Genomic DNA, 24363 nt, shown 5'->3' with positions numbered 1-24363 from the left:
ATTGCCAATGCTTTGTTCTCTTTAAACAAATGATTAAACACGATGATCAGCTGACTGTGGAAAGAGATCATAATTTATACCGTGATGATGTGTGATATTTCTTGTATGTATTTATTTATTTTTTTCCGCTCTTATGTTTTTAAGCCTTTGTCTTGGACGGGAACCCCACTGAAAACATATTCTGAAGCTTAACTATGCAATCGTGTACCAACATCTTCGCAATTAATATTGATCATTACCAATATTGCACACCCAAACAAGGTTTAGTTTTTATTGCCATTACTTTCATTATGCTTTTTCTTGCAGTATTTTACTCAATGACATCTCTGCAACATAACTCCTTCTACTCCAGTTTATCTTTTAATTCCTTTCAGTTAAATTCTAAAGGGCAGATTTGCACTGCCGATGCCTAATCGAAGAATCCCCACACTGCAGAAGAGGTCATTTGCCCCATTAAGTCCGCACTGACTCTGATAGAATATCTTACCTAGGCCCTCTCCTGTCCTATCCCTGTAACCCCACACAGTTATCAAGGCTAATCCACCTAATCTACACACCTTTGGATCTGAAACTTTGGTCTGAAATTTTGTTAATATGTTACAAGTGGAAAATTAAGGACTCTCCACAACTTAAAAAAAATTTCTATGCATCAAATGCAATATTTGGGCAGCTCGGTAGCACAGTGGTTAGCACTGCTGCCTCACAGTGCCAGGGACCCGGGTTTGATTCCCGGCTTGTGTCGCTTGGGAGTCTGCACATTCTCCCCGTGTCTGCATGGATTTCTTCCGGATGCTCCATTTTCCTCCCATAGTTCGAAAGATATGCTGGTTAGGTGCATAGGCCATGCTAAATTCTCCCTCAGTGTACCCGAACAGATACCGGAGTGTGGCGACTAGGGAATTTTCACAATAACTTCATTGCGGTGTTAATGTAAGCCTACTTGTGACACTAATGAATAAACTTTAAGCTTTAATTCCAGGGGAGAGTCAATGATCAGGCAGGTTGATCGCCCATGCTGAGGCTATCCCACTGCCCTCTGGGGTGTGCTGACGCCAGCGATGTCCCCAAATGCGGGTTACTCGGCTGCAGAATTTGTGGTAGTGGGAGACTGCATTCGTGCTCTCCCCTGATATACAAATCAAAAATAAATTTATCATTGAAAAGACATGCAATTCCTTTACAATCGGCATGAAGCCAATGTGATGTGAGATTACGTGCTCCAGGTGGCCTTCCATCCCAGGCCTAGATTTGATTACAGGTGACTTTTCACTCTAGTTATAACATGTGCTTGTGCTGAGGTGAATTTGGATTTAACATTTTTAAATTAACACACAAAACGCGTCGTTTAATTGCGCAGTCACGAGTACATCTTTATCCTTTGATTTAATGCTGAGGGGCAAACCATTGCAGTTGAGTAAAGCTGTACTCACTTGATGGGCTCCTGATCTTCTTTGTCATCTTTACTTTGAGCAATTTTGATTCCACTTTTCTTTGCTCGGGGACAGCCTGAAAGACTACAGAAATATACGTATCATTAACTACTTAATTCAAACTGCGATTGCTCTTTATAGCTCACAGCATATGTCAGTAATATTAAAGCTAACGCTGTAAACATAGTATTTGTGTGAGCGCGGCAACAGTCACATTTTTCTTTTGGCATTTTTTTCCCTTTCTCCGCTCCTCTTCCAAAGTTGACTTTTCACTGGAGAACAGTTCCACAAGCTGTCATCACCCTCTGATCCATTGCCCAAATGTCTAGTCTTCATGTGTGAGTCTTGACAGTGTGTGCCAGTAGGTTACTTGGGAGTGCTGCAGGCATCAGCTGATCCTGCTCTCACTCGACATCCATACGTGCACTTCTAGCAGTGGTTGTCTCTTACCCAGAGCACTGTCATGAGGCTTCAGCACGCCAGCCAGATGAGATCAGTAAACTTACCAGAGACTGGGGATTCAACCTGGGAACTCTCGCTTGCTGAAGTTTCAAAGTACGCTTCTGATTTTCTCTCAGTTGCCACAATAAAAACAGTAAAAAAAATGCTGGAAAATCTCAGCAGGTCTGTCATCAACTCCAGAGAGAAAAACAGAGTAACGGTTCGAATCCAATACGACTCTTCTCCAGAACTGTTCTTCGGAACTGAAGAAGAGTCATATTGGGCTCGAAACGTTGGCTGGAATCTTACCACTGTTCACGCCGGCAGCGGGATTTTCCCATCCCATCGCAGTGAATGGAGATTTGGCTGGCCACCAAATTCTCCGACCTCACTGCAGAGGGAGCGTGGCACGAACAGCCAGTAAGATCATGCCCATTAACTTTCGCCACAGATGCTGCTAGACCTGCTGAGCTTTTCCAGCATTTTTTTAGTTTTTATTTCAGATTTCCAGCATTCACAGCATTTTACTTTTACATTATTACGCCATGATTCCAGGCTTACATTTTGCACCATGTAGCAGTTGCATTGCTGATCTTTATCCTTTAAGAAAATTATGAAATGAATGATTATGCCTTGATTATCTTCTTGCTGACTGAGACACCAGACAATGATGCTGCAGAGCATGTAACCAGCAGGTGGTGCTCACGTAAAGTGGAACTGGAAAAGGTGCTGCTAAAAGAAGCAAAGTACTGATTCTGTGAAAATCAGACATTCTGAATTCGATAGGCGTTCCCGGATCTTTATCTGACAAAATGTGCAGCTACTTTGAGCATACCCCAATTCCTCCTGAGCTTAAAAACAATTTATTGAATTGTTCTGTATAATTGGCAAATCTATTTTATCGTAAAAGCTCGAAAGAGCCAGTTTTCTTCTTTTTCTATTAAATATTTATCCTTTCTCTTCCATCCAGACTTTTTTCCAACTGAGAAGGTAGGCTCACAACAAAGTCCCAAATGTCTGCAGTGTCATTTATGATCTGTCTGGTAAATGGTGCAGAAGAGCAGATCAGCTAATTTCACCTCCGATCTTCTCTCGCTCTCTTTTGTGAGTAAGTGACTGATTTCCGTTCAACACCTATCCAGCAGCATAAATGTGGAATGAGCTTAACAATAGGCGCAAGCTGCTTCCTGCTACTTTACCACTGAGCATTTTGCAACACCGACATGCTGCATTATCAGAGCTGTCGAGCGGGTGACATCCATCAGTTCAGCATCAACAAACCAGTGATCTGTATCTGTTTGGACTGAGCACAGGACTAGACACCAGTGCAATTTGATATGTTTTTTTGCACTGGTCTCAAAATTCCATTGGGTTCAGTCAGGGGCCAGAGACAAGGTAAATGGGAGACTGGTACAACGTTCCCCCATGCCCTAAATGCCCCCCAAAACGAGGGGGATCCAGTTCATCATTCGTAGAAAATTATCTAATTCCTTCTAAGGTCAGACCGCACTTCACCATTCAAAAATGTTGTTGGGGAGGGATTGATGCGGGGGCCGGCTGGGGAAAAAAGCCAAGGTCAGGACTCTGCTTGGAATTCCCATTCAATTAGCTTAGTTCAGATCCAATGGGCAAGGTTTTGCGACTTCGCTCATCCCGAAATCGTAAAATCCCACACGAGGTCAATGCACCTTCCCATTGTCTGCCCTTTGCCCGCTCCGATTCCCGTGGTGGGCAGAACGGTAAAATAGCGGCCAATGCGTTTCTGAAGGTTAGGGAGACTAAATCAGTGATCAGGGTTAATGGCTAGCCTTGGACATCATCTTACCTTCTCCCTGATAGAATGTGTGGGGTTATGGTGGGGGGAGGTTTGGTGTTGGAAACACTGCATATATACACTCAGAAAAAGCACCTTCACCCTCCCGTCTTTTCAAATGAGGCGTTCTCGTATTGATCCTGTAAAATCCGATGGCATCATCATCAAGTTTAAAAGTAGACCTTCAACAATCTGACTTGAACGCTAGTGAGTGCATTCCTGGTGATCCTGTTGGCTAGTATCACCATTACATGCTTTCTTGGCTTTATTCAAGTGTTGAAGATTTTGAACTTTATGCAGGAGCCTTCAATTACAATTTTCGAAATACATTAAATAAACAAGACATACATCACATGAAAAACATACAGGGGAGCTGTACGAGGTTCAGAGCATGTACCCTTTGAATTTCAATGTATTTAACCTGAGCAGGTGACTCATTTTAAAAGAAATTGCCTCACAAATGACATTTTATTTTTCTACATTAATTTAAAACTGCAAAAGTCATGTTTTTAATACGGCACTTCTGAATTACACATAATGGGTGAAATCTTCTGGCTCTTAACATCTTAATGAAACTATCATTGATTGTTACAAAAACCCATCTAGTTCACCCAACGTCCTTTCGGGAAGGAAATCTGCCACCGTTACCTGGTCTGGCCAACATGTGACTCCAGACCCACAACAACATGGTTGTCTCCGAACTGTCCTGTGAAATGGCCTAGGAAGCCACTCTGTTCAAAGGCAATTAGGGATGGGAAAAAAAGGCTTGCCTTTTACCAGTGTTGCCCATGTCATGAAAGAATAAAGAAAAACAAAATCTTACATATTTAAAACACCGTCATTTGGGAAATTCAATATTCTCATGAATTCCAAAACAAATGCAAGCAATGGATTAATTCCATTTTAATCATTGGTGTCTCTCGCTCTCCCATCTTTAAGTGTCCCATGACATGTTTCTTGTCAAAGTGAACATATAGTTTGAACGCCTTTGCATTGCATTCTTAATGTCGGCTGGGCTAGTTGCATCTGAGTTTTGCTCTCTGGTTTCTCCCTCCTGGAAATGTAGCAAACCTTTGTAAAATCTCCCTACTGCAGCATGGTTGAGATCAGAAATCACCAACTCCAAGTGGTGAAATCTTAAAAGGACCAAATGGAGAAATCCTATTACCATACTGGGCAAAACACTGGAGCTCCAGTACGTTACACTGACATGCTGTTCTTGGCTATTTCACCTTTCAAATTTTCCTTTAAATCATAAATGCACAAAGTGCTCTGAACATATATTATAATTCTGCTTTATTAAGTTACTGTGCAACACAAAGATATGCAGAATAACATTGTTTTATAGTTACTAGAAGTGATAAAAAAAAAGCGCATACAGATATGTCACAATTGATAACAAAATCTACAATTATTTTGCAGTCAGGAAAACCATTTTGACTATGGAAGAAGCGAGGATCTAACAGATTAATCTATAAAAGGAAGAATAATTGAAGCCATGCAATTAAGCTACAAATGACGCAAGATCAAAGATAGGGCTATATTACTGTGGGCATAATTTCTCCAACCTGTGCTCCCTTCAAGCAGTCTCTGCTGGGACTGTGGAATCCGTGAATATAACTATAAAACATGTCTGAGTGCCTGAGTCCCTGAATACTGTTTGATGGAATCAAAATGACAGGGAAAGAGAAAAGAAAGATAAATCTGATGGATCATTTGAACCTGGCATAGTGTGCAAAGGGGCGTTGAGCATGTGTGTAGCACAGAAGAGAAAACCATAGTTAAATATATGATTGGGCAATGACACTGGAGTATATTTCTACACCAACACAAAGTACAAATCAGCAAGTCGGTATATTGATGAATGAGTGAAACTGGAAAAAATAACAAACAGCCAAACAGAACATTAAGTACCAGGATGCAACTCAAGTGTATCTGATTATGAGTCAAAATAAGAAATTTAAAAAAGGTATAGATCAATTTGAGGATGTGCGTGGGATTATTCTACACAAAGGATTCCAAGTTAAAGGGATAGATTGGCAGAGGTAAAATTACTTTCATGTAAGAAAATAAAATTGAGAGGGGGCAGATCCTTAAAATGTTGTTGGATATGAATAATATGAATAGGTTATTTGGAAATGAATAAGTCTCAAGGGAGTCCTGGTATGAGAAGAAACAGGAGTTGAACATTTGCAGCCCTTCCAGTACACTCAGACAGCCTTTGACCCAAATGCAATGCAGTAAGGAAAATTTGTAATTTCTTTAAAACCTCTGTGGAATCTGTAATTGTTTTTTAAAAGAATTTTGAAAAGAACTTTTAAGAGTTTGCTTCAGCAGTAAAGGGACCAGTTCAGATTTTCCTGGATAACAAGAAACACCGGTCCATCAGGTGACCGCGCGACCTTTGCCCTGGAAGTCGTACCAATGGGAAAAAGGTTAAGGAAGAAGTGCTGGCAGACCAAAAGAGAGTTACAAGCAGAAGAGTTCAAGGATGAAAGCAATCAGCACACAGTTGCAGACACAAAGAGAAAACAGACAGAGATCAGAAAGAGGAACACAGAGATTTCCAAAACAGAAAATGCTGGTGAAACTCAGCAGGTCTGACATCTCTGCTTTCGTCAGAGCTGAAAGCAAAGAAAATCAATTACAGCCCACCACCCCACCCTCTTAGTATAAATCTTGTCTGATTTTCTTTGCCTTCAGCTCGAAACATTGGTTCTATTCTCTCTACACAGATGCTGTCAGACCTGCTGAGTTTCCCCAGCATTTTCCATTTTTGTTTCAGATTCCAACATCCGCAGTATTTTGCCTTTAACGCAGAGAATTCTTGTGAGGAGAAGGAGCAATTCACTCTCCAAAAGAGATCAGTTTTACTGTTTGGCAGTAAAGCAGACAGGAGCTCTTGGAAGTATTCTTGGAAATCGCTAAACGGGTCTAAAACCTGGAAAGCTTGAAGATACTAAAGAGAACAAAGAAAATTACAGCACAGGAACAGGCCCTTCGGCCCTCCAAGCCTGCACTGACCATGCTGCCCGACTTAACTAAAACCCCCTACCCTTCCGGGGACCATATCCCTCTATTCCCATCCTTTCATGTACTTGTCAAGACGCCCCATAAACGTCACTACTGTATCCGCTTCCACTACCTCCCCCAGCAACGAGTTCCAGGCACCCACTACTCTCTGTGTAAAAAATCTGCCTCATCCATCTCCTTTAAAACTTGCCCCTCGCACCTTAAACCTATGCCCCCTAGTAATTGACTCTTCCACCCTGGGAAAAAACTTCTGACTATCCATTCTGTCCATGCCGCTCATAATCTTGTAGACTTCTATCAGGTCTCCCCTCAACCTCCGTTGCTAAAGAGCTGGGTGTTTTCCCAGAAGTGGCCAAATTGTGAACCAAGGTGTTATTGGTTAGTCAGCTGAAGACAATGTCACCAGGACTGTCATGATACGAGGAAAAGAGTTTTTGAAGAAGAGTGCCTTGCTGATGATATTCATCTCCTATTGTCAGATAAGACTCCTGACCTATCCTGCATGAATAAAGAACAAGATAACTGTACAGCTATGTTGTGTACTAAGATGAGGAATATTCAATGTAAAGTACTTCACTCTTCTACTTATTTCAGCTTCACCTTTAAAAGTAAAGAAGCCTATGACTGGCTCTTTGGTTGCTGATCATCTCATTGATTGTCCGTTTCAATATAGGAAAATGGAACAGTGCCATTTTTATGTCCTGCAAAGCTATGTGTGTATATATAGAGCAGCCAAGATTTATTGCTGAGTAAGAGAGAATACAGCAACTTGTGCCTGTGTTTATGAATACAAATATTTATTATGGTAACCCAGCTGCTGAAGACCCTAGAGATACAGAATTGATGCGTCTACTGTGTTTCTAGACAGAAACATGAGATTTCAATCTCCACTATTGCCATAGAGAGATCAATTCCTGACAGATTTCAAGCCAAGTTACAAATAACGCAGCAATTTTCCCCCTTGCATCCATGACTTGTGTTATGATATTGATTAATTTATGTTTTAAAGTTTTTTTTGTCACTTTTGGTGCTTGAGATTGATGTTTCGTGAGAACACATAAAGCTTGCTTCAGATTTCTGAAGAATGTTTAGTGACATTGGAGGAGTCCTGATTAGCATTTATTTGATTTGATTTATTATTGTCACATGTATTAGTATACAGTGAAAAGTATTGTTTCTTGCGCACTATACAGACAAAAACATACCATTCATTGAATACAAAGGGGAGAAGGGAGAGATGCAGAATGTAGTGTTACAGTCATAGCTAGGGTGCAGAGAAAAAACGAAAGAAATGCAAGGTAGGTCCATCCAAAAGTCTGATGGCAGCAGGGAAGAAGCTGTTCTTGAGTCAGTTGGGACGTGTCCTCAGACTTTTGTAATTTTTCCTGATGGAAGAAGGTGGAAGACAATATGTCCGGAGTCTGTGGGGGTCCTTGATTATGCTGGCTGCTTTTCCGAGGCAGCGGGAAGTGTAGACAGTGTCAATGGATGGGAGGCTGGTTTGCTTGATAGACTGGGCCACGTTCACAACCCTTTGTAGTTTCTTGCGGTCTTGGTCAGAGCAGGAGCCATACCAAGCTGTGATACATACGGAAAGGATGCTTTTTATGGTGCATCTGTAAAAATTGATGAGAGTCATAGCTGACATGCCAAATTTCCTTAGTTTCCTGAGAAAATAGAGATGGTGGGCTTTCTTAACTATGGTGTCAGCATGGAGGGACCAGGACATGTTGTCGGTGATCTGGACACCTAAACATTTGAAGCTCTCAACCATTTCTACTTCATCGCCTTTGATGTAGACAGAGGCATGTCCTCCTGAAGACGATGACTATCTCCTTTGTTTTGTAGACTTTGAGGGAGAGATTACTGTCATTGCACTATTTCACCAGATTCTCTCTTTCTTGTACTCTATCTTGTCATTGTTTGAGATCCGACCAACTACGGTGGTGTCATCAGTAAACTTGAAAATGGGAGTTGGAGGGGAATTTGGCTACACAGTCATAAGTGTATAAGGAATATAGTAAGGGGCAGAGGACACAGCCTTGCGGGGCGAAGGTGGTGAGGATAATCGTGGAGGAAGAGTCATTGCCTAACCTTACTGATTGCGGTCTGTGGATTGGGAAGTCTAGGGACGAGCCGAGCCCTGGGCCATGGAGTTTGGAGATGAGTTTTGTTGGGATAATGGTGTTGAAATGCCTTTTGGAAGATGTGCTACAGTTTGTGTGGTATTGCCCCTTCGTCAAATTTCCTAAAATCTTTTTCAAAGATGTTTGTTAAGCCATTGTGACCTGCTCCAGCTGCTTGTTTAAAAGGTATGAATTTGCAACCCATGCAAACACACGATTAGAATAGTCATCAACCTTATTACCCACACCTTCTATATTTAACTCCAAGAACTGCACAAATTAATAGAAATTGCTACCTGAGCAGATAGCCAACTTTTAGCATTGCTTCTTAAAGCTGTGCAGCCCATTGGGAAAACACGCATTTTAAGTGACAACTGTAAATATTTGTCTGGACTTGTGAACACTTAACCTTCCTCCACCTGCCTGCTCTCCTTGCAAGAAAGTCGAAAGGCCCTAACATGCATTTGCCTCCTCCATCAAAACCTTCTGTCAAATCAGAATCTTGTTTGCCACTGTGGTTTCTGGTAATTCTGCATTTTCACTTCAAGGGCAGGAAATGGATCTGAAGAAATGCCATGCCCAGTTGATGGAATCTGTGAAAAAGAACCAAGGAACCATTATGATTTAGTCTAATTATTGTTACATTTATGTGATTAAAAAGCACTGATATAGTAGGAGTTAGTGAAAAGGGATTAGCTTAAAGTTCTGGCAACCAACTAAAGATTAAACTTGGTCATAATTTTGACAAATAATTTTACTTGTGTTTGCTGAAATGAAAGTACCTATATTTTATACACTATAGCAAAAATACGCTCAGTCAAATTAAACCAATTGTGGCTAGGTGTGTTTGTGTAATAATTTGAGTGGCTGTAATTTGACCCCTGAATTAAATAACTGATGTAAGTACAAAGAAGCATGCTCAATAATGGAGTGACTTTACTCAGTGAGAATACTAAGTTATAAAGAAAAACCGTAAACAGTAGAAGGCAGACTTACCCGGTCAAGGAAGGTCAGCTGTACTTCTGCCTCCCAGGCCAATTGCAACAACAGGCCGAATGAGCTTGGAGGATGCCTTGTGCATCAAAATTAATCTTTTCCATCTCATATTTGGTGCTTTATTGAATTTTTTTAATGTGTAGTTGCTCCTTTTCCTTCTTGTTGCTTTCAAGCATTATATTGTATTTTTAGGTCATAGCTTGACCAGCCTGCTGAGCTTATGGCTTAGGAATTATCTTGTGTGCCAAATGCTTTTTCTCTAAAAAAAATACTGCCTTCATGATTAGTTCAATGTTGCTATTGATGCAAAGCTTCTTCTTCAAGCTGCTACTTTTGTATAAGTGCCTGCACAATATTATAGACATTTGTTGCGATGGGAACCACATTTACACCTTGGAGCTGAGAAAACTTAGAACATAACTTTGAATCATAGATTCACCATTGTTCACATGCATACTGAGCCTGTAACTATGGGCAGACTGAGCACAATAACATACACTTTTTACACATACCAGTCTTTGGACACCAGGGCATAAAATAGAGACAAATGTGTGCTAGAAGCAGACTGTCAAGCAAGATGTTCATACAAAGGCTTAAGAAATGTGCTTTAGAATCTCATGCATTTTCGGTACGACAGAGTTGTCACAAATATGAAGATTTTGATCCAAATGCGAGTTGCTTTTGGAGACATCCAGAGGTTCACACACATACTACGGAGGCGATTTTGCAGCTGCGTTCTTTATAAGCGCAAATGTGGGCGCAACATCTCGCAAGAATCAGAAAACAAGATGCTCGCTGGATAGATCTCACTTTCTGATTTACCCCACCTCTCGTTGGTGACATCATGAGGTCTCACCCAGGAGACCTTGTTTCAATACATTTTAATAAATTATCAATTAATTAAAGGGCTTCGCTGCTTTATGTTCCCCACATTAAGGACTCCCCCCTCACCGACGTGACATCACGTGAGCAAGGTTTACAGTTGATTTTGCAAAACATGAAGCAGTCAAGGGGAACCTGCCGTTTATGCAAAGATAAGCACAGCCCATGAAGGGGGAAAGGGACATGCCTTGTCAGTACCCTGACACTGCCCCGGCACCCTGGCACGGCTTGCTGGCAGTGCATCCTGGCAGTGTCAACTTGGCACTGTCGGGGCAAGCCCTCTGGGGAGCTCCATTATGGGAAGGGGGTTCCCCTCGTGTGGAGGGTTCCCCTTATCCATAGGGGGGGTTGTTTCCTGCGCTTGTGAAAGGGGTCCCCATTTCTGTATGGAGGGGGTCCCCCTACCCTTAGCAGGTGGTGGGAGGGGTATTCTTTTCAGCGCATACTGGGGCCCTTGATCTCTATGCAGGTGGCATTGCCAGCTCTATCAGGTCCTGCTCTGCCAGTGTGATGGTGAAAACACCTCTAGATTTTCCTCTGGGGTCTTGGAACACTCTGGATCCAACCAAAATGAATCTGCAGAATATTAATCATTGTCGGTTACAGAGTCACAGAGGTTTACAGCATGAAAACAGGCCCTTCGGCCCAACTTGTCCACAGTTTCGCAGAACTAGAGCAGCTTTTGTTGTTTATACTATTAATTCTAAAACAAAGTGCTCCAGAAGCTGGAAGTGGTTTAATCTTGAAATGTCACTATAAATAAGAGGCATTTTTGGTGTCAATAGTTAAGTGGAACAACATTGTCTAAACTGGCATGGGACAGGAAATAGGATTGCGTTTAAGATCAGACAATCGGTTGCTTGGCAACAAACAGATTTCCGCTATGTTAATATAAATCAATCTACATGATAAAAATAGTCAGCAGGTGTTTGCAAAGGTTTCATCGTCAATTCAACATTTATCATTGATTCAAGAAGTAACAGAGTGAAGTTCTGCAGATATTTTTATTTTGTGGAACATTTCCCGATCTGGAAAGCTATTCGTGGTCACAGACCAATGCTACTGAAGTATAGTACTGTTGCTACTCCAGTGGTCAGTCATAAAATCATACGGCCCATTCAGTCCATTACGTATCTGCCAGCTCTCCCTCCGAAAGCCATCTGATTAGCCCGACACCTCTGCTCTTTCCTCATTGCTCTGTGACTCATCCCTAGCAATCCAATTCTTTCAGTTACCATTCAATCTGTTTCCACCACTCTTTCAGGCAATACATTTCAAATCATGACCCATTAAGATGGTAAAAAAAATATACACCTGCCCAACAGTAAACTAATAAAGAAACTGTAATGATTTTAATCAGGCAGTTGAGGTGGGCCTGTTAGAATATGAACTCCCTGATTAAGGGCCAAATTGATGGGCCAATCAGGGAGCTTCTTGCTTTGTACTTAACCAAGAGTGTCAGTTCCTCTGGCACTCTGAGTGTAGACTATAAAAACTGAAAGCACTCTGTATGTTGTTGTCAGACTTGTAAATAAAGGGATTTTGGTGAAGGGACTTCTGCTTCTGAGGACTTATTACAGAAACCAAACCAGTAACTGGCATTATGAAAAGCAATCCTGTATTTTTTACTAGAGAATACATTAGTAAGCACACTTCCTGTTAACAAGTAAAAATGCAGCCTTCATTTGCTGTCTGGAGGTGGTTTGGACAAGTGTGGTCTGATGGGAGCATGACCTGAACAGCTGCAAGAGCTAATTTATGTAACACAAGTGTACCACAGGGTACTGTACAAAGGAAATCTGGACACATCTGGGATCTTACAGGGAGCAGGAGCATTGGAATCAGTGGTGTGGTGGTAATGTTACTGGACTAGTAATCCAGAGATCCAGGCTAATCCTCTGGAAAAGAAGTTCATATCCCACCACATCAGCTGGTGGAATTTATATTCAATTAAGTAATAAATCTAAAATAAAAAGCTAGGCTGGAATTTTATCACCGTTCACAGGATTTTCTTATCATTGCAGTGAATGGACATTTGGCTACAGTGGGATCGTGACGTGAACGGCAAGTAAGATCGTGCCCCTAGTCCCTGTAACGGTGACCAGGACATCCTTCTAGTTCACTAATGTTCTATAGGAAGGAACTCTGCTGTCCTTACCTGGGCTGGCCTACATGTGATGCACAGCAACTGGTTAACTTTTAACTGCCCCTGAAAGGACCTAAACTGATACAGAAAATTGAAAATTGAAAAAGAAGGAAACCAGGCAGACTACCTGGCAAAATCACTGGAAATGACAGTGGCACACCCTGCTCAGTTGACTCTGAAAGGTCCTTCTTACTAATATCTGGGGGTTTGTGCCAATATATTCCCACAGACTCGTCAAACAATGGCCATACATATTCATACTCACCAAATCATAGCTTACAACCAGAATCCTCCAACACTGTCACCACAAAAGGTGTTGGCACAGTGGTATACAGCCAGGAGGGATTTGCCTTCAGAGTCCTCAACATTGACTCCAAACCTCATGAAGTCTCATGGCACTTGGTTAAACATGGGCAAGAAAACCTCCTGTTGATAACCATCTACCTACCTCACATTAAGTTGATCTTTCTCTGCACCCTAGCTATGATTGTAACACTACATTCTGCACTCTCTCCTTTCTTTCTCTATATACGGTATGCTTTGTCTGTATAGCACGCAAGAAACAATACTTTTCACTGTACACTAATACGTGAGAATAATAGATCAAATCAAATCAAATCAAATCTAACTCTCTCCCTCAACTGTTGAATTAATACTCCTCCATGTTGAACACCAATTGAAAAAGGCACCGATGATAGCAAAGGCACGGAACGTACTCTGGCTCGTGGACTAAAATGACCATCATCAATAATGGCTCGGTGGCACCGCTACTAACTGAACTGGTCGAGTTCTGATAGATATATTTGCCTAACTGGGCCTGTGGCAGGTGGTGAGGGAATTAGTAAGAGGAAAAACCCTACTTGACCTCATCCTCACTAATGTAACTTTCACAGCTGCATGTATCCATGAAACGTTGGTAGGAGTGATGAATTTATGGAGACAGCATTACATCTTCACATTGTGTTTTGTGCTAAATGGGATAGATTCAGAACAGATCAAGCAGCTCAAAACTGGGCATCCATGAGGTGCTGTGGGCCATTTTGCAGCAACAGAGTTGTAGTTTACCATTATACGTTCACTGGTTAAGGCAGAAGTTAGCTGATTCATACAGACCAGGAAGGTTTGGCCCTTGTTTGAGCTCTTTAATTAATCTTATCCAGCGAAGCAGTTGTGTCTTTCTAATTATCACAGATCTCATGAGTTGGGATACGAAAATAACTCAGGGATCTTGTTCCAGATTGACACCTTGCTGGAGGTGAGAGTGTGTGGATGTTTCAGGAAGGAACTGGTTTGGTTATGTTGCCCTTGGGCCTGCCACTGCTCACTGTCCAAGTTCACACATGAAGAAAGGCAAATTTGCAATGATATCTGTAAAGCTAAATCCAGCAAGAAGTTAACCACTTCAGAAAAAGAGGAGGAAGAGGTCAAAATGGGAGAGATAAAAAGCAAGAAGAATAAATTATTATTCAGTTTAAAGACTCATCACTTACCTCCTATGAGAAGCATAGTTTCCAGTGATATGCCCAGATCCATCACATCCAGGGGTTGGACATCTACCAATGAAAATGTAAAGAAAGCACATTGATCAGATAGCTGTACCTTGTATCAGTTATAAAATGTACACATGGAAAAAACTGAGAGGACAAGAACTGTCAATTTGGAAGCTGAATTATTTTTATAGCTTCTAAAAATGATACTCAAATATATATAACAGTCATAAATAAAAAGTGCCATATACAATGTTAACCTTTGACACATAAGATTTATCTGTGACAAAATTACACTTTTTGTTTTACATATCTGAATAGTAAGAACATTCTTAAAAATTGGATGAACATTTAAAGATTTTAACTGAAATAAAAGTGTCCTAATTAACATATATGTTTTTTGTGGAGCTTCCAGTAGACGTACTTCATTTAAATTGCCTAATAATCAATAATATTTATTTCTTAAATTAAATAAGTGCATGGCAATATAAGTTGTAATGAAACAGTTTGATGGAATTAACCCCCCTGCCCACCTTCCCTTTCTCTCTTTGCCAGTTACTCTCATGACGCTGTCTCTTTCCAGTCAGTTGAGGAAGTAGGTCAGCTTTATACATGTTTATAATAACAATACTGCTAGTGACCAAAACAGAACCTTTGTGGAATTGTCAAACCCAAAAGAGAAAGACACATTGATGTTGCAATTATTCTGTTGCTGGAGTATTATAAATCAGGGTGAATACTTCAAGCCCAACAAACTCTCACTCTTATGAGGGATCCCATGACTCTACCAATGCTGAATTATGACATTTGTAAACAGAGACAACTAACACAGTGCAGTACACAAATATTTAGTCAGGTTGCTACACAACGTACTTGAAAGAAAACCAAAGTTACTTGGGTAGAAATGTGCAGAGGTCATCTCCAAAAGAAGCAATGAGGAATGGATGAATGCAGAGGTCAGCAAAGCCAATACATTATATTTGTGTTCCAGTGTTTGTTTCATAGAATTTCCTACAATGCCATTCAGCTTATCGAGCCTGCACCAACAACAATCCCACCCGGGCCCTATCCCCATATCCCCATGTATTTACCCTGCTAATCCCCCTGACATAGGGAAAATCTAGCATCGTCGATCCACCTAATCTGCACATCTTTGGAGTGGGAGGAAACCGGAGCACCTGGAGGAAACCCATGCAGACACGGGGAGAATGGGCAAACTCCACACAGACAGTTACTCAAGGCTGGAATTGAACCCGAGTCCCTGGCACTGTGAGGAAGCAGTGCTAGCCACTGTGCCACCGTGCTGCCCCCTGTGTTTGCTTTGGCTGCAGGATTCATTTTTGCTATGTCAATTATTACTTGAAGCAAAACTCAATTTTAACAAAAGAATAAGGGTAATGACAAAATGAAGTCTTCATTCGTGCATTAATGTAATTTGAGTCTTACTTGAGTTCTTGTGAGCTGGTGGCCATCATACTTCGAATACTTTTGTCAGCCAAAGGACAGCCGGACAGACTGCAAGATACGCAAGGCAGAAAAGTCAACTCATGCCAATTCCATCCAAACTTTCATACACATATATGACACAATCTGACAATAGCAGAGAAGCAATGGTTTCACTGCTGAATTGCTGATTGATTCATGCCAATAGTTAACCCTCTGAATATTTAAGTAATATTTTGCTTATCGTGACCCATATTCACCATGGAATCTATCTGTTAAAACAATGCACTTGTTCCTTTGAGTGGACGTATTTTACAATAAATAACTTTTAAAAGGCATTAACATTCTATATCAAATCTCTATGAAACAATGGCTACAAATTCAGGACAACTAATCTGTGTAACTTAACATTTGTGTCGTATTTCCAAAGGGAAATGCTTACAATTTACGCATGAAGTACTGACAATAAAGAAATATAATTTCTGCTTCTACAGTATTCTTACTTTTCAGCCCCAAACGTTTACTGATTATTGTACAGATTTCTGTGACAAACATGCTGCATTCTGTCAAGGAAATTCTATTGTCAAAGGGTTAACGTGCAAGGGTAGTTTTTTGCAATTCACTTGACAGCATTGTTCAGGTAAGCTGAAAACAATAAATTGAAAAGACAGTATCCACCATGAAAAAGGAAGTCACACCTTCTATGTGAGGCGTAATTACCCGTGACATGACCACTCCCATCACACCCTGGTGTTGGACATCTGTCACCAAACAAGAAAACAGCCAAAAATAGTAATTATGTTTTTAGAAAACTTTTTTGTTTGATATTTCATTGTTTCCAGTTTAGCTTCACTGTCTGCAATGGCTTGCTAAAGCATCCTAAAAAAAAGCTTGAAAAAATGAAGCAATTACGTAAATGACACTTTACTTACTTTAATTACATTGCATTAAGATTAAGAAACATTATCTGGCAAGAAAGTTTTGGGAAATGAACATTAAAAAGAACATGTTGCACATTGCGTTGCATGCCAAGAAAATACACAGGTAAAGAGTTTATTCAACTGAAAAGATTTAGCAAATACAAGTCAAGAAAGAGCTGACACTATTCTGCCTGCTTACGTTATGAGATCTTTTTTGCTGATGTCCTTGCATTGTCCATATTTAGGTTTGGGACTTGGTATTGTGACCTCACCAGGATACCTCCGTTCTTCCAGGCTTTCCTGAAATGGATCCATGTCTTCTGGCTATAGGAAAACGTGTCAGCGTTATTTGATTTTTATGTTTGCATCGTTGCTGAAGAACACACAATGAGCAGGGAAAGTTCTGCTTTAACACGTCTGCCTCACATTTACGATGACTGGAGCATCATGACTAGACACTTCTGACCTATTCCACCCCTTCCCTCTCCTACGACTGGAGCCATGCAATCTCCTGGGAGAAGCAGCTCTATAGAAAAGTTTCAACGTTCTGGGCTGGATCTTGCTGGAAAAATAATGATGTGTAATGATGCAAAGCATTGTTGATGTACAAATATGAATTGAGCCATATGCCTGGATTTGCTAATTTCCAGAACTCACTAGTCGATTTATGTTGTTCGCTTTGTGCAAACACCATCTTGCCCTTAGCCTCCTCATTATTTTTAAGAATTTTGCTGGATTTGCACTTTGATTGTCCATTAAGCTTGCCACAGAAAGGTAAGTTTGAGAATTAAAAGTGTGAGCACATTTTTAACGACATGCATTAAGGCAATGCCAATCAGCCTCTCTGGCCCAGAAAGGAAACAATTGAAGTGTTCATTCTCAATCCTGCTGGTAGCCAATAGCTGCTGCAGCACCTTTACCAACATTAGTAACGTCAACAGCAGCTACTTAGATCCAACATGAGGCAGGTCTTCCTCACTGGCTTTCTGAAGAAATTTAGCAAGTTTACGCTGATACGGATGGCTGGCTGCAGGAAACATATTATTGAAGAAAGTGGAAAAAATGTAATATGAGAGTTTGTACACTGTCGGCAAAAAATATACCAGATCTACTAATTATACATGAGATGATTAGTTTTTTTGACTTCATTAAAAATAAAAAGCACAGTATTAGTTCATTCATTTTCAAAATACTCTGCATGAATTTCACGTATGCATGAAGTTTATTTATTAATGTCACAAGTAAGCTTACATTAACACTGCATGAAGTTACTGTGAAAATCCTTTCGCTGCCATACTCCAGCGCCTGTTCAGGTACACTGAGGGAAAATTTAGCATGGCCAATGCACCTAACCAGCACAACTTTTGGATTGTGGGAGGAAACCAGAGCACCCGGAGGAAACTGACACAGGCACGGGGAGAATGTGCAGACCCTGTACAAACAGTCACCCAAGCCGGGAATCGAACCAGGGTCCCTGATGCTGTGAGGCAGCAGTGCTAACCATTGTGCCACTGTTCCACCCTATTTCCCTGCATAGTTTTTGCATCATCTTCTGCCAGGCCGGGGTAAGTGCAAAACTAGCATTACTTAAAGGGGTATATCCACATAAAATACTAAACACTCAAGTGAAGTCCCAGACTGCAAATAATATAAAATAATACAAAAATTCCAGAAATCTGAGTCCCAATATGTTCTTCCTTGAAACTCTTGTAAACACACTGACTGTCAACTGGGAAACCAAATGTCAAGAAATCACCACAGGATTTTTATTGTGGTCTTGGCAGAATGTGCAAAAAATCTCACAGAAACTTTGTGTGGGTGGTGAATAGAATGAACCCCACCCCCACCCCCAGGCCCAGGATCCTCACTACCTGCTCTGTCAATCAAATTCTGTAGAGCCTGGGGAAATATAACTAAATGTGTCAATGAAGAGCAGCAGCATAACTGAGAGTAGATATGGAGCCTTTGTCATTGGGCAGGGTGAGGTGGCGGGGGCAGAAGGGGGCTAATTAATAACTGATGAGCTTCATACTTGCTGATTTGCTGTGCTACTGTATCTCCTCCTCTGTAATGATAACATTGAGTGGTACACCTGTAGGGAAAAGGCAGATCTTCTCCAATGATGCTGTGACTGTGGGGAGGAGTGGGGTAAGCGGATGGCTGTTAGAGAGGAATCCCGAGGCATGGTACATTGGGGAAACTATGCAGACGCTGCGACAACGGATGAATGAACACCGCTCGACAATCACCAGGCAAGACTGTTCTCTTCATGTTGGGGAGCACTTCAGCGGTCACGGGCATTCGGCCTCTGATATTCGGGTAAGCGTTCTCCAAGGCGGCCTTCGCGACACACGACAGCGCAGAGTCGCTGAGCAGAAACTGATAGCCAAGTTCCGCACACACGCGGACGGCCTCAACCGGGATATTGGGTTCATGTCACACTATTTGTAACTCCCACAGTTGCGTGGACCTGCAGAGTTTCACTGGCTGTCTTGTCTGGAGACAATACACATCTTTTTAGCCTGTCTTGATGCTCTCTCCACTCCCATTCTTTTGTTTCTTAAAGACTTGATTAGTTGTAAGTATTCGCATTCCAACCATTATTCATGTAAATTGAGTCTGTGTCTTTATAAGCTCTGTTTGTGAACAGAATTCCCACTCACCTGAAGAAGGGGCTTAGAGCTTCGAAAGCTTGTGTGGCTTTTGCTACCAAATAAACCTGTTGGACTTTAAAAAAAAAAGGTGTGGCTTTTGCTACCAAATAAACCTGTTGGACTTTAACCTGGTGTTGTTAAACTTCTTAGAGAGGAATCTGACAGCTGTCCTTTGGATAGCTCCTGCGAGGAGCAGCTAAAGTATCAGTTTTTGTAGAGAAGCAACACATGGTTGAAAAGCCACCAAATTCACTCCAGAGACTGGATTTAAGAGTGAGTGAGTGAGAGAGAGAATGAGTGAGTGAGTTAGTGAGTCAATGAATGAGTGAGTGAGAGACTGAGTGAGTGAGAGTGATAGAGTGAGTGAGTGAGAGTGAGTGTGAGAGTGACTGTTTGTGTGTGTGTCGGGGATGGGATGTGGTGCGGGGGAGGGTGCACACTGCTTTCCTCCACCATTGCAAGAGTGAACTGGCAGCTAACACACCTGAAGTGGAGATGCTGGCATTGGACTGAGGTAAACACAGTAAGAAGTCTCATAACACCAGGTTGAAGTCCAACAGGTTTATTTGGTATTATGAGCTTTTGGAGCGCTGCTCCTCCATCAAGTAGATTGGGCACTTCTCCTAAGCTCTGGAATTCCCTCTCTTTCTTTCAGACAATTAAACGGAAACTCTTGATCGCATTTTTAGTTACCTGTCATAATATCTCTTTCTATTTGGCTCTGTGTCAATCTTTGTTTGGTATGCTGTTAGGTGCTATTGAACCATGAAGCTCATGATACCAAATAAACCTGTTGGACTTTAACCTAGTGTTGTGAGACTTCTTACTGAACACACCTGAAGAAAGGCCGTGCCACAGCCATAAGATGCTGCTGGCGGGCTAAGCAGACAGATGCCGTAATTTTCCAGCCCTTCGCACTGGCAAGATCTTCCAGTCCTGCAGGTGTGAATGGAGGTTTCAATGGCTCGCTGGCCCTGCCAGTGGGGGTACCTACAGTAGGGAGGGCTGGAAATTTCTAGCCAGAGCACGGGAGATCCGCCCCTCAGTGGGAGGATGAATTGCCCTCAAGACCTGCTGGCCAATCTGGTAGGCCGGGCAGCCCGAGCAGTCCCAGCATTGCCGGAACTCAACAGTGAGTGCTATTGGGATTGAAAGCAGGCTCTTGGAAGAATAGCAATGGATCGCTAGAGAGGAGGGTGAATGTGGTGGATTTTAGAGGCCAGGCAGGGAGGCACATCCTGGAGAAGGTGCCACCGATGTGCACAGGGCAATCCACCCCCCTCCCCCAAAAGATGTTGCCCCCTTCCATCGCACCTTTTCATAATTCCTATTTAAAAAGCGGCCTACTCACTCCAGCTTGCTTATCCACAACAATCTTGTTGGAATGTGGGCAGCCTAATATACGGGTCAACTAGCTTGGTAACAAACACAAGTGACCACTAATTATTTATTTAAAAGTGGTGTGTGGGCTGCTCATTTCGATGTTTGCCTACCTTCCATATTATGGGGGCAGTTTGGGGGGGTGGGAATGGCCAGGAAGGCGGTATACTGGGCACCCCTCCTAAGCTCTGGAATTCCCTCTCTTTAAGACAATTAAAAGGAAACTCTTGATCAAGTTTTTTGTTATCTGTCGTAATATCTCTTTCTATTTGGCTCCATGTCAATCTTTGTTTGATCATGCATTTGTGATGTGTCTTGGTAAGCTATTAGGTGCTATTGAACTATGAATTGTTTCTGCTGTTGGTTTAAGCTGCAGCTGAGTGTGAACCTGTTAAGACGAATCATTATCGAGAGTGGGGAGGCATGAGTTTAGCAACATTTACCACTGTGCAGCTCCACCAACACTTCAATTGGGAATACTCCTGCCTCAGTATGTCAGAGTTTAACTACACCAGTGATAACTTCTGGAAGTATTAGGGGCACGAGAGTGCAGTGTGATTGAAAAACAGGGAGTCAGCTGATTGGTGGAATTGTATTAAAAGAAAAGATGATAGTATCAGAGCTAATTCTAAAGGATAAACATTTTTTCTTTGCGTGTTAGCATTTATAACATTGTAAACACAGGAAAAAAAAAACACATTTATCCTTTAGAATTGGCTCTGATACCATCAGCCATTCTTGCAATGCAATTCTACCAGTCAGCTGACTCACTGTTTGCCAGTCAAATATTATAAAAATAACATTTGTACCCTGGGGTGTATGATTACCTGTCAGGACAGCTGTAACACTGGAGATTTTTCTTTTTTGGAGGAATATACTTGGGTTAAAATTAAATTGGGAAAAAAAGGTTTTGCATAAAATGATTGGTAAATAATTGAAAGGAGAAAATCATAGACTTAATCAATGAGGTGGAAGAATAATTACAGAGCTTGACATTCATAAAGTAGATGACAGATTTAATCCACAGGAAAGATACAAAAAATAGATAGAAATAAAAGTATGCTTGAACTAATATAATAGAGAGGAAACAATGGGGAATAAAGTAACTAAAACTGTATAAAATTATTATTTCTGTATGAAACCCACTCCTGACATTTGCATAGCTTTATTACTGTAATATTACTGTATTAATGTTTGATTTAATGTCACAGAAGATAAACTGAAAACAAACACAGGCTGGCTCATGGAATCACACATTCCTGGAATCGACTTCGGGGTGAAAATTAGTCAGTATCTCTGGACTCATTTATAGTAATTTCAGACTTATTATTAAATTACAGTTGATTATCTACATATGAAATGCATTGGTATTATTTCACTTCCCCATGGAGGTTGTATGTTTTGTTTGCAATTTTCTGCCTGCACTTCATGAAGTTGGTTTCTATTGAGTTTATAAGCACAGTAAGAGGCCATTCAGTTCAACTACTTATGGTGGTATTTATGCACCTAATGAGCCGCCTGTCATTCCTTTATATCTAATTCTATGGTGGCACAGTGGTCAGCACTGCTGCATCACAGCGCCAGGAGCCAGGTTCGATTCCTGGCTTGGGCCAATTGTCTATGCAGAGTTTGCATATTCTCCCTGTATCTGCGTGGGTTTCCTCTGGGTGCTCCGGTTTCCTCCCACAGTCTGAAGGACATGCTGGCTAGGTGCACTGGCCATGCTAAATTCTCCCTCAGTGTACCTGAACAGGCGTTGGAGTGTGGCGACTGGGGAATTTTCACAGTAACTTTATTACAGTGTTAATGTAAGCCTACTTGTGACACAAATAAATACATTTTCAACTTTAATTCCACCAGCACACCCTTCATTTATCCTTTATTGCTTAAGCACTAAAGGACATCCCTTTTTCCTTACACCATATACATACAGGTAGACAGATAGAAGGACAAGATGAGACCTCAGATGCCCTCTCCTTTGCACGTTTCTCGCACAGTATCCAATTCATACCTAGAGCTTAGCATTTGTTAACTTTGCATATGCTGCATAAAATTCTAACTTTTATCTTCGTAGCGTAATAAAATAAAAGTCTTGCAATGTGACAATGGTTGAAACTTGCAATTTGAACATGGGCAGTGTAAACATTGAGCCCTGTAACATTTGTATTGTTGTCACGCTTGAAAATATAGCATGCTGATTGACTGGGTTTTGAAACATGTTTGAGGGCAGTTAGACCTCACGGATTATAAGGCACTCCAATTTATGGAGGGCAATTAATTAAGCTTCTTTATTGTGTCATTGCTGGCAACCGTCAGCAGTTAAACCAGATGATTTAGTTAACAGAGAGGATCCAAATGATGCACTTTTCAGTGCACCTCTGATTCTAATACAAAACAATTCTATTTTTGCAGGTCTTATGCCACCTGGTACATATCGATATATTCACATCTGTGGCGTGGTCATCGATGGAGCTCACGGAATACTCACTCCTTTCTTCAGCAATTTTACCGGACCATAAATGAACATTTGCTGCTAAAAGATTCGGAGCATGGCACAAAGGCAACTGCATTTTCTATAATATTGACATTTAAACGGTCCTTCATCTTCTAGCTTTAAGCAAGAAATACAACCAGTTAAAAAAGTGTTCTGTGCAAACAAGCCATCTTGCGCTATACCCCACAAGGCTTATTATATAAGGTAGAGCTGTAGGCTCCTTTTGTGCACCACAGGTGTCAGGATCCTATCTGCAGGTCAAGCATTAATTATCCATACCTTAAACCAGCTTCAATCCAGCACATAGCACAAAATCCATGACAACAATGCACCTTTGTGATTTTACCAAAAACACAACAAAAACTCAACTTCACTGGTTCGAAAGTAAATACCCTGCCTAATTCATTGTTACATTGGGGGCAGCATAGTTACTAGCACTGCTGTCTCACAGTGCCAGGGACCCAGGTTCAATTCCGGCCTCGGGTCACTGTCTGTGTGGAGTTTGCACATTCTCCCTGTGTCAGCATGAGTTTCCTCCGGGTGCTCCGGTTTCCTCCCACACTCCAAAGATGTGCGGGTTAGGTTGATTGGACATGTTAAATTGCCCCTTAGTATCATGGGGATTGGCAGGGTAAATACATGCGGTTACAGAGATAGGGCCAGGGTGGGATTATTGTTGGTGCAGGCTCGATCGGCCGAATGGCCTCCTTCTGCACTGTAGCGATTCTATGATTCTATAATGATTGGGGGAAGAAGATGGTGGGGCAGCCTGTCTGAGTAAAAATGACTGAATACGCAACACATTAAAACTACAAATAAAACTAATTGGGTAGCTCTTTCCCAAGTTAGCAGAGGCACTATTGGTCGAATGGTGTCATTCTGGGCTGCAAGATTCTATGAGCCTTTTAGTTCATGGCCACTCTCATGTTTGCTCCCATTAATAGCTCTCCTTTTCAACCAACTCCCTAATTCCCTTTAAAAATAGTTTAAGCTTCAACAATGATGCACAGCAAATAATTCAGCAATGGAGTTGGTAAAGGAAAGGGCACAAATTCAAGATAATCTCAGGAAGAATTGATGACAAGTTTGGAAAATAAATATTTTTAGGCAAACTGTAT

The 24363-nt window shown here is 41.4% G+C and overlaps 1 protein-coding gene and 1 non-coding gene across 3 annotated transcripts in view; one reads left to right on the top strand and one right to left on the bottom strand.

Annotated features, from left to right (window-relative positions):
* LOC144494157 (myelin transcription factor 1-like protein) overlaps positions 1–24363 on the bottom strand; it is a 315352-nt gene that overhangs the window by 46328 nt on the left and 244661 nt on the right. For both annotated transcript variants that reach the window (XM_078213754.1, XM_078213755.1), the window contains exons 13-16: positions 16917–17041; positions 15801–15869; positions 14358–14420; positions 1431–1514 (exon numbers count right to left, since the gene is read on the bottom strand). In XM_078213754.1, coding sequence (XP_078069880.1) covers positions 1431–1514; positions 14358–14420; positions 15801–15869; positions 16917–17041 — 341 coding nt within the window. The remainder of the gene's footprint in view (positions 1–1430; positions 1515–14357; positions 14421–15800; positions 15870–16916; positions 17042–24363) is intronic.
* LOC144494477 (U1 spliceosomal RNA) lies at positions 965–1129 on the top strand. The gene has a single exon (XR_013498062.1). It is a non-coding gene; the product is annotated as a U1 spliceosomal RNA (small nuclear RNA).

This window comes from Mustelus asterias, chromosome 5, assembly GCF_964213995.1.
Source record: "Mustelus asterias chromosome 5, sMusAst1.hap1.1, whole genome shotgun sequence".
NCBI lineage: Eukaryota > Metazoa > Chordata > Chondrichthyes > Carcharhiniformes > Triakidae > Mustelus > Mustelus asterias.
This window is presented reverse-complemented; position numbering and strand designations above follow the sequence as displayed.